The sequence below is a fragment of the Cyprinodon variegatus genome, unplaced genomic scaffold, assembly GCF_000732505.1.
Source record: "Cyprinodon variegatus isolate N-32 unplaced genomic scaffold, C_variegatus-1.0 Scaffold427, whole genome shotgun sequence".
Classification (NCBI taxonomy): Eukaryota; Metazoa; Chordata; class Actinopteri; order Cyprinodontiformes; family Cyprinodontidae; genus Cyprinodon; species Cyprinodon variegatus.
The window spans coordinates 195898-209996 of NW_015150880.1; the positions used below are offsets into that span (position 1 = coordinate 195898).

General features: G+C 39.6%; 1 protein-coding gene across 11 annotated transcripts in view; it reads left to right on the forward strand.

Annotated features, from left to right (window-relative positions):
• tenm4 (teneurin transmembrane protein 4) overlaps positions 1–13450 on the forward strand; it is a 183830-nt gene extending 170380 nt beyond the window's left edge. For all 11 annotated transcript variants that reach the window (XM_015388539.1, XM_015388540.1, XM_015388541.1 and 8 more), the window contains 4 exons: positions 416–712; positions 1586–3200; positions 6519–6661; positions 10934–13450. In XM_015388539.1, coding sequence (XP_015244025.1) covers positions 416–712; positions 1586–3200; positions 6519–6661; positions 10934–11692 — 2814 coding nt within the window. In that variant the 3' untranslated portion in view covers positions 11693–13450. The remainder of the gene's footprint in view (positions 1–415; positions 713–1585; positions 3201–6518; positions 6662–10933) is intronic.
• Positions 13451–14099: the final 649 nt, after the last annotated feature.

Sequence of the window (14099 nt, forward strand, 5' to 3'; positions counted from 1 at the left end):
AAAATAAAGGGAAAAAAAATCTGTGCCTGATAATAATATTTTACTTTGCATAGAAAGGGATTTTTAATGATCAATGCGACTCTCATGTCTAATTCGAAAAAAGACTTACTCCTGCTCTGACTGTGAGTCTTAACACAAACAAAGAATAGAAATGGAAATTCTTCATTACTCGAACCGCTTCTGCTCTCTTGAGATAGTGCTCTTCTATTATAATTAAAAGCTATATTAACAATAAAAGAATAAACCTTTTATGATTAAATACTTCTGTTAAAATGTTCTTATTTAAAAGAAATGAAACAGTTTATTCTCCATAACTTTAAACCTTTAAACATGTATTCCAAAACATTTGTTCTCATCATCAGTAGACATTGCTGTTTAGCAATAACTGTCTACATTCCTGCTTCTTGTCCAACAGGTTCATAACAGGAATTTGCTATCGCTGGACTTTGATCGCATCACCCGGACAGAAAAGGTCTACGATGATCACAGGAAGTTCACCTTACGGATCCATTACGATCAAGCCGGTCGGCCTACCCTGTGGGCTCCAAGCAGTCGTCTTAATGGGGTTAACGTCACTTACTCCCCCGGGGGGCATGTGGCAGGAATCCAGAGAGGCACCATGTCCGTCCGCATGGAGTATGACCTGAATGGCAGAATCACATCCCAAATATTTGCTGATGGCAAATCGTGGAGCTACACTTACCTCGAAAAGGTATCCACCTTTTAAACTTTGATTACAAATACACGGTTTTGATATAAAACTGTTATAAATACTGTTTAAAGTTGCAAATAAAGGCGTGTTTATATAGGAAATTTGATAGAAGTTATTAGACAAGTTAAAAAAAATGACTTGAAGCTTTCTAAGGTGCTATCTGTAGCACATTGAAAGACTTGCTCAAATATCAGCCAAAACATAATTAAAAGTGTCTGGTGCATTGCAGACATGAATCTTTGTTACCGCACTCTGACAGCAAAGTTCAACCAGAAATAGCTCAGATGAAAAGAACTGCAAGATGTGTCGCTTTCTGCTCTCTAATTAAAGGTATGATCATAGGGGAAGGTAAAGAGCTGCTGTTCTCTACCTTAGAAATGTATGATTTAAAAAAATGAGCCTTATCATAACGTTTTACAGCAGCACAGTGAATCTAAAAATAGCCATGATGGGTTGAGAAATATTCATTTACTTCATACTGTCCAGATTACAAGAGTTTAGCAACAAGAGATAATGAAAAGCATTTTTATAACGTTATGTAAAAGACAAAATCTTATAGACTGGGGAATAGGGACTCCTTAAGCTTTAATGGTTTTCATTAATTAGATGTCCAGGAAGTGCATGACTTCATAGGTCTTATCCTGTCAACAACAAATTCCTCTTTCTGTGGATCTCTGCAGAGTCAACACTGATCTCTTCTTTTCTGGCTACTTCTCTAGTTAACGCTGCCCTTGCTCAGGATTATCACATAAACATAACATTTGTGGTTATAACTAGAAAATATAAAAAGGCTAATCTAAACATGAAATTGTTTAGGGTTTGTTAAAAAAAAAGGTGTCTTATAACCTTTTTCTTCTCTTTATCTCATTACAGTCCATGGTACTGCTTCTGTACAGTCAGAGACAGTACATCTTTGAATTTGACAAAAATGATCGACTGTCTTCCGTTACCATGCCCAACATTGCCCGGCATTCCCTGGAAACATCCCGCTCGATTGGTTACTACAGGAACACCTACCGCCCCCCTGAAGGGAATGCATCGGTGCTCCAGGACTACAGCGAAAACGGACAGCTGCTGCAGACCACCCACCTGGGCACAGGCCGGAGGGTGATCTATAAGTACGGGAAACTTTCCAAGCTGCTGGAGATCCTGTACGACACCACACGCATTGGTTTCACCTATGACGAGGTAGCGGGAATGTTGAAAACCGTCAACCTGCAAAGTGAAGGGTTCACTTGCACGATCCGCTACAGACAAATTGGCCCACTGATCGACAGGCAGATCTTCCGATTCAGCGAGGAGGGCATGGTCAATGCAAGATTTGATTATGTCTACGACAACAGCTTCCGAGTCACGAGCATGCAGGCAGTCATCAATGAAACTCCACTACCGATCGACCTGTATCGTTATGACGACGTGTCGGGCAAAACAGAACAGTTTGGCAAGTTTGGAGTCATTTATTATGACATAAACCAAATTATAACCACTGCGGTGATGACCCATACCAAACACTTTGATGCCTATGGTCGGGTAAAGGAGGTCCAGTATGAAATTTTTCGTTCTCTCATGTACTGGATGATGGTGCAGTATGACAACATGGGGCGTGTGGTGGCTAAGGAGCTGAAGGTTGGCCCTTATGCCAACACCACACGCTACACCTATGAGTATGACGCTGATGGCCAGCTCCAGGTGGTCTCCATCAATGACAAACCTTTGTGGAGGTACAGCTATGACCTGAATGGCAACCTTCACCTCCTCAGTCCCGGAAACAGCGCAAGGCTCACCCCGCTTCGCTATGACATCAGAGACCGCATCACGCGCCTGGGTGATGTGACATACAGGATGGATGAGGATGGTTTCTTGAGGCAGCGAGGAAATGACTACTTTGAGTATAACTCAGCCGGCCTGCTGACTAAGGTGTACAATAAAGTTAGTGGGTGGAGCATCAAGTATCGCTATGATGGCGTGGGGAGGAGGGTTTCAAGCAGAAGCAGCATGGGCCACCACCTACAGTTCTTCTATGCCGACTTGTCCAGCCCCACCCGGGTCACCCATATGTACAACCACTCCAGCTCTGAGATCGCCTCGCTTTACTATGATCTGCAGGGACACCTGTTTGCCATGGAACTGAGCAGTGGAGATGAGTTTTATGTTGCGTGTGACAACATTGGCACGCCTCTCGCCGTGTTCAGTGGTTCCGGCATCATGATCAAGCAAATCCTCCACACAGCATTCGGAGAAATCTACCTGGACACAAATCCAAGCTTCCAACTTATAATTGGCTACCAAGGAGGACTATATGAGCCCCTGAGTAAATTGGTCCACATGGGAAAACGGGATTATGATGTCCTCGCCGGCCGCTGGACAACACCAGACCTCGAGATCTGGAGTCGCCTGAACAACAATCACATCGTGCCATTCAACTTGTACATGTTCAAGAATAACAATCCACTCAGCAATAATGAGGAGACAAAGTGCTACATGACAGGTAATTTATAAAATATTAACTTTAATAGATAAGGACTACTTTCAGTTGTGAATGAAACAATAGTGATAATTACTGTCATCTTTATTGGTCTTTACAACTTTGCACATTCTAATAAAATTCAATTTATCCTATTTATAAACTGCAAGACATTTAGCTCCATATTTCAGTGACTGGGAAGCAATCTTTGTATAAGGTTTGTGCTCAGGGACCCAAGAAACTTGCAGCCTTACCAGTAGACATGCACCCAGCTCTACCAGTGGTTTATCTCTTCCACCCAAAATTATGTTAACTAAACTTTACAATATTAGATGCTTTGAAGTATGGCGGATATATTATTTCTTTAAATTTTGCAGTACAAAAAAAAAACAACAAAAAGAATTTTTTTTTGAATAATGTAGAAGTGTTGTATGAATTAGTTTTTCTCATTGGTATAAGGATTTAAACTGTGACAAAAATATTTTCTTTTGCAATAAATTTACTAAAACCTTTGCACAAACTGGTAAAGATTTATGCTAAACTTTTTCTTATATGAAATTGTTTAATAATTATTCATTTTTGTTGCACAGATTTGCTGCATGAAATTTGTTTGGGAAAAAAGAGGGATGTTCAGCGCAAGCTAATTTGACAAAATGACACCAAAGTCTAATTTTAGCTAACCAGGGAAATAAATGATAACTTCGTAAACAGGAGGCACCCTAAGAAAACGTTACCGTGGTAACAATTTGCAGGTTTTTATTTTTATTTTAACGAGATGAAACTTTGGATTCTGGCAAAAACAGATGTGATAGCAGCAGCTATGTATGCATCCTCCTGCGTTGCTCTGTCTTTTATAGTTGAGCTGTGGGTTTGCCACCTCGTGCTTTCATCACAGCTGTATGTCTTGCCTTGAACATAACACTGCAACATAACTTCCCAACCCATCTGCTTGCTAGTGAAATAACTAATAAAGGTCATAAACAGTATTTACAAGAAATTAATTTTAATTTTTGCTTCCTGAAAGCAATTTTTTTAAATCAAAATTTATTTATTTTTTTAACATTTATATTCCAGAAATCAAAGCTTAACTAGTAATTTGATATGTTCAAAAATAATCTCAAAGTATTGGGCTTACTAGATGTTTCAGAGCTGAATAGCTAGTGTTAGAGTTCTGAGTTTTTTATGTGCTTACATGCATTTATGCCTCTGCATGCACCCAGCGGCTATCATTTTGAAAGTGCTCAACAGGAGCTGTGCTTTACGGCCAAGCCCTCTCTACTGTTCAACACTCAGATCCTTCACAGAAATACCCTCTGTTTCTTTGTGTTATGGGGAGGAAAAATGACAGAGAAAGCACGGCGGTGGATAACAGGAGGGATTCATAGAACTCATAGCCATGGCTAGTTACATCAACCTCAGAGGCTGGAAGGAAAACTATATTTACAATAAAATCCTCAGTAGTTAAAGGAATCAACCATAGTCATTCATGAATTTGTAATTGTGCATTAATTTTTGTTACACATGCATAAGATTCTTTTATGAATTATTATTGAAGTATGTGTCTTTTACCATTTATTCTACTTTAATTTTTATGCACCATGTCAAAGGTTAAATTAAGCCTGTTCTGCTCAGTTGCAATCTAGCTTTCAACTTCTTCCACTTTAACAAAGTCATTCAACTTCCTTCCAATGAGAGCAGTGTTTAGCTTCACAGTTCTCCATGAGGGGCTCTGAATACTAAACAAACCAGTAGATATACTGCAGTGGGTCTGCTTCAGCTGTGATTGATGGCACTGACATTTAAATTCCATTCACTGAATGACTCTGGTCCTTTCATTGTTCCCAAACAAATTCTTGTTTAAAAAAGCTTTGTTGTGCGCCGCAGTGGTACATTGGCAATCTGTTGCCACCCATGTGCTGTGGCAGTGCTTCTGCTGTCAATAACAGGAGCTGGACACAAATGGCTTCGACTGAACGGGTTTTGCTCCCCGACATGTTTCTCTTTGATTCTAAAATGATCATGTTTACGGTTCCTTGGAAAGGTATTATTACCCAGTGGACTAGTTCACATTTTTCACTTTTACTTTAATGTGTTTTATTTGACCAACATGTAGCAAAGAATTCTGAAATGGAAGTAAAAGGATATTTTTTTCACCTTTTTTTCTCTTTTTTTGTCCAAAATCAAAAGTGAAAATATACCAATGCCTTAATAGGTTTAATGACCCGCAAAATTTAATTACAGTTTAATTACAGCTATTACTCACAGTTAAACACGGTGGCAGCAGTATCATGGTGTAGGCTAGGTTAAAATGTATTGTGAGGATTCACGGAGCTAAATTCAGGGGAAAAAGCAAACTTGGAAGTATCATACTATGGTGGTGCTTTTTTTTTATAGCAGTTGTAGGGCAGCTGTTGAGGTTAGTAGAAGATGAATTATATAAATGCAGGGAAACCATTTTTTAAAATCTGGTACGTGCTGCAAAAAATGTAAGGCTGTTAAACACAAACTTTAACCAAGATAATGACTCTAAACATTGTGACTAGGTTTCCAAGTCAAAACGAGGCCTTAATGCAATCAAGAATTTATGGCAAGGATCAACACCTTTATTTTTACCGACGTACATTTTCCAACTTGGGGACTGCTAAATCCAATGTTTGCCCCCATTTTTATTCAGGGACACCAGAATAAAGGCATAAAATGAAAAACAACTCTTTTATTTTACAAGTACTGTTTGATGTTCAGTCATTCAAATTTCTAATAAAACTTATTAAAGTAGTTGGTTCTTAACATGAAGAGTTTGAAAAAGTTCAAGGGGAGGGAGTACTTTAGCAAATAACATCAAAAGTGGATTGCAGCAGCACTAATAACCGCTGCGATGGCTGCCGTTCTTAGATGGATCGCATTATCCTGATTGCACCGAGTTAAATCTTGCAAATGTCACTTGCCTCCCCACGCATCTCATTAGAGAGATAGTACTGTTAGAGAAATCCTCTGGGTGTTCAAAATATCTTTCTGTTGAAGTTTCTGGTGACATGAAATTGCAGTCCATAATTAGAGCAGGCGTGCTCAGATGTTGTTTCTGAAATCCAGCTGTGTGTCATTAGCGGGGCATCTGCAGGAGTGGACATGAATCACTCACATCATCTTGAGTGTTCAGGATAGCTCATCCACTCTTCCAAACAAATCAAGTGCTCTTCCAGCCTGAGGAGCATTTTCACGAGGCAGCCACTTAACCACAAAATGCCAACTGATCAGATTCAACAAATTAATCATGTTTCTTTATTTGTCTAAACCCTGAATATTTCTGCAAAAGTGAATCTTTTTTTAACCTTCCCTCCACAGATGTAAACAGCTGGCTGGTGACCTTTGGCTTCCAGCTGTATAATGTTATCCCTGGCTATCGTAAACCAAGCACAGAGAGCATGGAGCCCTCCTACGAGTTAGTCCGCACCCAGATCAAGACACAGGAATGGGACAGCACCAAGGTAGCCACTCATCTATCTCAGCTTTCACCCTAAAGTATCGTCTTCTGCTTCTGTCCCATTTCTTTTCCCCATCATTAGTAAATGAGCATGCTCTTTGAAGCCACATTCCCAGAGGAGCTGCTAACTACCAGGGCAAACATGGCCTGGTGAGCCAGGTCTCTGCCCCTTCATCCCCATCTTGGGGAATGGGGTCAGGCTAAACAGTTCTTGTAATTGTCCTGCCATTAGGGAAATTCACTCTCCATTCCCCTCCACCAACGACCATCGATTTCATCTCGGTGTTACTCTGCTGGCCAAGGTCTCAGAAGGAGCAGACATGTTCTGATTCTCACTTGTATCAGTCCTTTTTAGGTTGCCCCCTACTCACCTGAATAATTGAAGAGGCCATTGTTGTTTTCATGCTTTTGGTTACAGCCAGACAAGTGAGTGGCACCCCACCGGAGGAATGGATTTCTGTTGCATGACACTCAGGCTGTTACCTAAACAAAAAATGCTTGTCGGTGTAAAAGACAGACATCTTAAAGCTGCTGCAATGATATTTAAATAAGGTTATTAGGTTTGACCTCTAGTCTGACTAAACATAAATACCATCACACTAACATTGCATAATAATACAGAACCAAACCTGTTTCTTCAGATGTCTGATGAATAAATGACTGTTCTTATGTCTTTTAATGGTATGAATGTATTTGCTTTCTTACCTACCAAACCTCACTATTTATATGTTTACATTATATCATTTAAAATATATATTAAAATGTTATTATAATCTATACATTACCTTTTTATTTGTGTTTAGGGCTTTTTTATGTCAAAAGCAAAACTGATAGTAGAAAACTATCCCGGATGACAAAAGTGTAGAACAATGGCCTTTCTAGAAACAAATAGTGTATTACAATGATGGATAGACCAGTTGTTGTTATTTCTGGCTTTAATTTGTGAAAGCACCAATATTTAATCTGTCTAATATATAAGAGTTATACCAGGATGGTGGAAACATTGATGGTGTCCTCTTTCGTAGGCTGTAAAAGCTCCTAGGATTTACTACAAAGAAGACGTAACAGCACTCTAAAAGCAGTAAATTATAAACAATGCATAAAACTTTATTTTAGACGTATGCCTTCTTGTGCCACTCTCAATAAGATTAAAACTGAAATTTCATATTTACTTAGTTGGTTTTGAGAATACATTTGGCTTCCTTTTGTCAGGAAACAGAATATCTATTATTATAAATTAAAGATTTTCCTATAAATGTAGCGCCTCAATTACTTTTTGGTAATATCCATTAGAGACCTAAATAAGTCGTGCAGTAACTGAGGATTTGAATTGCTAGGTTAGCCTCATTTTGAAGATTTTCTTCATGTTTCTGAGGTTTTTTGCCTTCAGCACACCTCCGGATCCAGATAATTATTCCTCATCCTGTTCATGAGCTGAGGTGTGATATTTTTATCCAGAATCCTTTTTTCTGAAAGGATGCCCTGAGATGGTTAATGCCAGGTTGATCCTCACTGCAAATGGCCAGATAAGCCCAGCAAGGTATTGGGTCTTTCAAGAATCAATATAACTTTAAAAGTACATGCTGTACAACTATACCTTGGCATTTGATTGTATTTTATTCAGACAAAAAAAAAAAAGAAAAGAGCGGTACCCTTTCTATCTCTGTCTGCTTAAGCCCCTGTTTTGTGATGCAGCTCGATCCATGCAGAGATTGAAAAGTGCCGTGAGCAGCCAGACAGATGAGGTTTGCGATGCGCAGGGCTCTATCTCTCATTCGGGGTTTTGCTGGGGGCTCATTGCACCCCCTGCTATGTGACTGATGCCTCTCTTGGAGTTTCCCCTTGAGGCTGTTTCAGTAAACTGGAGGACATTGCACTTTGCCCCCACCCAAAGCTTGGAACAGCTGAACAGGTCACATGGTGGCACGGTAAACTAACATGGAGTGGCACTCTGTGAAGTCTCCCAACCCCCACCGCAATGCCAGTGCTTCCAAGGACCCCGATTGGCACAAGCGCCCTCTCGCCTCCTCCATTTGACATGCGTTCATCCAGGATCTGGTGTAGTTTTCTGTCAGCCAGTGGTCAGACATGCTGCTCGTAGCACAGAGCTGTGCTCCCATCATTCCCTCTGCCCACAGCCACAATTTAAGCAAGACACAGAGTCAGAAATAGAAAACTGTCAGGAAGGCTTTGCATGTTACTGCCTGGCAAGAACTCCTCACGATGCCAAGAGGCTCATATGTTGGGTGATGACTTGAAGGCACAGCAGTTTTCAGAGCCGCTTGGTTGTCGCTCACATGCACCCCAGCGACTGCGTCATTGTTTTCTGTCCAACTACAATATCACATCGTCCTCTCTGTTTTTCGTCTTTCTTTCATTTTGAGGAATATCCCTTATCAAGTAATATTAGGAAAAAGCATAAACATTGGCTGGAGGGGATGTGGTATCTCCTTTGTTCCTTCACAGAATGAGTTGTGTTGCATACTTTAGTAACCAACAAACTCCTGCTTTATATCTGGTTCAGCAGTACTATAGGAAGACTTCAGGTTGAGAATTTCTCTGATCATAATATTTTCAGTCACGGATTAAAAATCTCAACAGCTACCTCGACTATATAGCGATGCTTTCCAGATCCATGCTGCAAAGCATCATGGTTCTGTTTTGAGGGGATTAAAAAAGCTGTTGCAATATTATTTTTGATAGAATATGCAAATAAAAATTCATAAAAGTTAGAGTGAAAAAATCAAAAGGGAAAATAAATGTTGCACTTAGATTTAAAGAAATACTATATTGATTTTTGTTCAACAAGTTCATTCTATAATTTAGAGGTTCTTATCTCTGTTTTCATATCAGTACAAAAAAGATCCCTCTAAATTATCCTTGCATGCAAGTACTTGACATTTTGAAAAAGGAGCAGCAGCTTTTGTAAATAACCATCTGTAAGCTAAAATTACTTCTTACTGATGTAAAGGTTGCTACAGCTAATTATCTTGAGATATTGTGAATAAAGTAATACACTTTACATTGGCTTGCCATGTTATCCATAGCACTTGAGGTTTACCTTTTCACCTTTAGTAACAAATGTATTATTGCAGTTTTATAACATTGTTATATGACAAACCAACACAAAGTAGTACATGACTATGAAATAGATAAAATGATTAATTAAAAAGTATATGATACATATCAATAACAAGTGCGCCTAACCTGACATAACCTGAGGAAACAAGAGCTCAATTCAGAGGCTCCTGGTAAGTAAACACAGAGATTTACAGCTCAAATGGGACAATTTGTTGACTATACATCTATCGCTCATGTGTCCATCTACATGAATTCTCTAACAAAAGTTTATGTCACAACTCTGGGGAATTCTGGGGTGTTGGTGTCTATATATTCCTGCAGACGATCGAGCCACTTGTTTCATGTCACTCCACGATAGGGAAGCGCCTTAGATGCCACCCTTGAAGACTCAGCTTTTCAAAGAGCATTTCCTACACAAACACCTGTGAGGCTTCTTGGTTTCTCACTTTAGGAGTTACCTCAGCATGTACATCCTGCACAAAGTCTTTATGCTTTTTAACTGGATGCCCTTTCTGCTGCTGTTGGGGTTCAAACTGAGTCCCTCGTATCAAGTGGTCACTTGGTTAAACAGCATTTTGTTTAGAACTATCAGAGTAAAGAGAGCTAAAATTAAATACATGTTAAACTTAGCTAAAAATAATCACTTGTACGGGTCTGCCGCATAATTCAGACACTTCCCTCTGGCAGGAGGCTGCGGTCGATCAGGACCAAAACCTCACGCCACAAGAACTATTTCTTCCCACCCGCTACAGCCCTACCAACAAGCCCTACCAGAAACCCCTGTGACACTGACACTGCCTCTCTCCTTCCAACGTTCAGCACCTAGAAGCTACATCCACATAGCATCTAGAGACCTCCTGCTTTACATTAACACACAGTCTACTGTGTATATAGAATATATCTATATACTAGATATTGTTTGTCTGCATCATCAACACTAAGTAAAATTCCTTGTAATTGCAAACCTACTTGGTTATAAACTTTGTTCTGATTCCAATAAAGAATGTCCAATTTGGGAAACAGTATAACAAAATGCACAAAATGGTGAAGTAAGAATATTATTTCAAAGAAGTTTTATTCTATATCATATATTTAAAATTGCTGCTGGAATAAATGAAGACATTAGACCTCTCTGCTGCTGCTGTTGCTGATGCTGCAGGGGCCATGACTAACCAGTGCTGTCTTTGTTTTGCAGTCACTGCTGGGCGTTCAGTGTGAGGTTCAGAGGCAGCTCAAGGCCTTTGTCAAGCTGGAACGCTTTGGTCAAATCTACAAAGCCAAAAGTGCTGGATGTCCTCAGACTGAGGGGAACAAGATCTTTGCTTCTGGCGGCTCTATCTTCGGAAAGGGGGTAAAGTTTGCCATCCGAGATGGTCGCATCAACACCGACATCATCAGCCTGGCTAATGAGGATGGACGCCGTATGGCCGCTGTTCTAAATAACGCCGTCTATCTCGAAAATCTACACTTCACCATTGCAGGGATGGACACCCACTACTTTGTCAAACTGGGCTCAGTGGAGGGAGACCTAGCCCTGATAGGAATGACAGTGGGTCGCCGCACGTTAGAAAACGGGGTCAACGTCACCGTTTCTCAGGTCAACACTGTGCTGAACGGCAGGACTAGGCGCATTACTGACATCCAGCTGCAGTATGGAGCACTGCTCCTGAATACGCGGTATGGCAGCAGCGTGGATGAAGAGAAAGCCCGTGTGTTGGAGCTGGCCCGGCAGAGAGCCGTCGGGCAGGCCTGGGCACGTGAACGCCAGAGACTGAGGGATGGGGAGGAAGGCTCAAGAACCTGGACTGAGGGAGAGAAGCAGCAGCTTCTTGGCTCAGGGAAGGTGCAAGGCTATGATGGGTACTATGTAGTTTCCGTTGACCAGTACCCTGAGCTGGCAGACAGTGTCAACAACATTCACTTCATGAGACAGAGTGAAATGGGCCGAAGGTGACATGAACACGAGGCTTCTGAGTGACGGACTCAGATGTAGGAAATGGGACTTCTTGCCAAAGACAGTTGTGTACATGACCACGAGTTTTTTTGTTTTTGTTTTTTTGACTGTGCTCAACTTGGTTTTCTAATATGCTGTAAACAAGCAACAGTTGCAAACAGCTGCACTGTACTGACAGAGGAGTACCCTTCCCCTGAGGATTCTTTAACAGTCTTTGCCCTCCAAGTGCGGCTGCTAGAGGATGAGAAATTGTGATGTCTAATGGCGTATTTTTGTGACTCCATTTCCTCATGGCTCTTTGTGGTTCTGTTCAAAGGAATCCGAGGAGTTTTGGTAATGCATTATGTTTTCTCAGCTTCCTCTCTTCTGCCAGACTTTTGCAGATTGTAATTCACTAGCCTGCTCCATTCTGCCTTTTTCTGCGCCTCAGCCAAGGAGATTCCATCTCTTTTAATCACTTCTTTTTTTAATACTTGAAACCCTCATAGCCCCTGTCATCCATAAATAATGAGAGAGAGATTCCCGTTGCCGTAATACCCTTAATCAAAACCACTGCTGAACTTGTCAAAGCACCTCCATTTGTATGATGTCTTGGAGTTTTATGAGAGGAGGCTTTGTGCTCATTTGTGGTCTTGGGTCCGAAGTTCCCTGTGCAGCTGAAATCTGCATGTGGGGCTTTTTTATCAAGTACACAATCTGTAAAAATGCTCACTGATGGTGCCTTACAAAAGGATTCATACCTATTGGGCTTTTTCACATTTTCTCCAGTTACGACCAAAAACAGGAGTGTATTAATTGGACTCATATCACAGGTCTATGAAAGGTAATGTTTTAAATATAAAAGTAGAAATATAACAAGTTGAAACCTAATAAGAATCTGCCTTCTATATTTATTCAGCCTAATTTTCTCTGATATCCTTAAACAAAACCTTCCACAGCCAAGTCCAACAGTCTGAAATTGTATTTAACATCATATTTCAGATAATATTAATGAATTTGGCATAAAATATCATTGAAAACATAAATTTTGTTTTTTTTGTAACGTGACAAAATTAGTGGGAAAGCTCAACAGATAGGATCATTTTGCAAGGCTCTATAGGCCTACATTTCAAAATGGTGCAATCTCAGTAAATTAAAATGTAACTGAAAAAAAAACGTATTTGATTGAATCAATTTCAAAGTTGGAACTCATACATTATACGGGTTTGTGACGCTGAGTTTAACTTCTTTATGTTTTGTCATTTCTGATAATTATGTTTTACAGCTAATGAAAACCAAGTGTTATCAGAAAATTAGAAATTGCAATAGGTCCAATTCAGGCAGATGTTTTAATCCAGAAATATTATGTTATGATTACTTTATTTCTTCTTATAACTTCTGACTTGACAATTTTTGCAGGAGTCATTGACAAGCTCATCAAACCTCTGCTTTAACACATTGATAATTTCCTGCTTTCCATATGGATCAGTCCTGAGGGGAAATGAAGTTACAATGGCAACATTATAAAGAAAAGTCGTTGCAAGAGTTTGTGGAGGAGTCACAATGTATAGACCGTGGCCTCAACCATCATCCACTAAAGGCTTTGGTTATCCCTGTTGCTTTGTGCACCTTATGGTATCACACATTTTCCTTCCAATCAAATTTCTCTGAAATGCTTGGATAAAGATCTCCCTGGAGAGTTAGATTCCTTATCAATGGCCTATTTTGGACAAATATGTGAGGTTTTCATGTGCCACAAGGCATTATTAAAATTATTTTTTTAAAAACCTTCCTACCTGTGTGTAACTAAATTTTCTTTTACATTCTAATTGATTGAGATGCACCAAAAAAAAGAAAAATATTTAATTTATAACTGTGTTTTATTCCAATTTTAACAGGATTTTTGCAAAAGAGAAATACAGGATAGATATTTGTTTTTAGTCTGTGGTCAGGCAACTCAATCATAAAACTACATTAAGAGCCAACTCTGTAAAACAATACTGTGGAATTATTGTGTGTATTAAAGAACAAAAAGGTATTTTATGGGACTGGTTTTGAATTATATTTTCAGTTTGTTTGTTTTTTATAAATAGCTATATGAATTAACAGTATAACAAATGTGAATAAAAAAATGTGAATTATTGTCCCTTTTATTGTTGATTGTTGTACTTGAACAATACTTGGGGGTGTTTGAGCACATGGATTAAAACAATGAGAATGGTTTAGTTAAATCCCTTACTGTGTATTTAATTAGACTGACTGTTTTTTATGGACCTCCTTGTCGGCTGCACTAAGTCAGTATTCCACAACACAGTGTCCAATTAATTTAAGCTTTGGATGAAAATGGTTTTAAATAGCGTGAGGCTAAGGAGAAGGTCAAGGAAAGCAGTTAATTCAGTCATACATGCTCCATTAGCATATTGGCTGC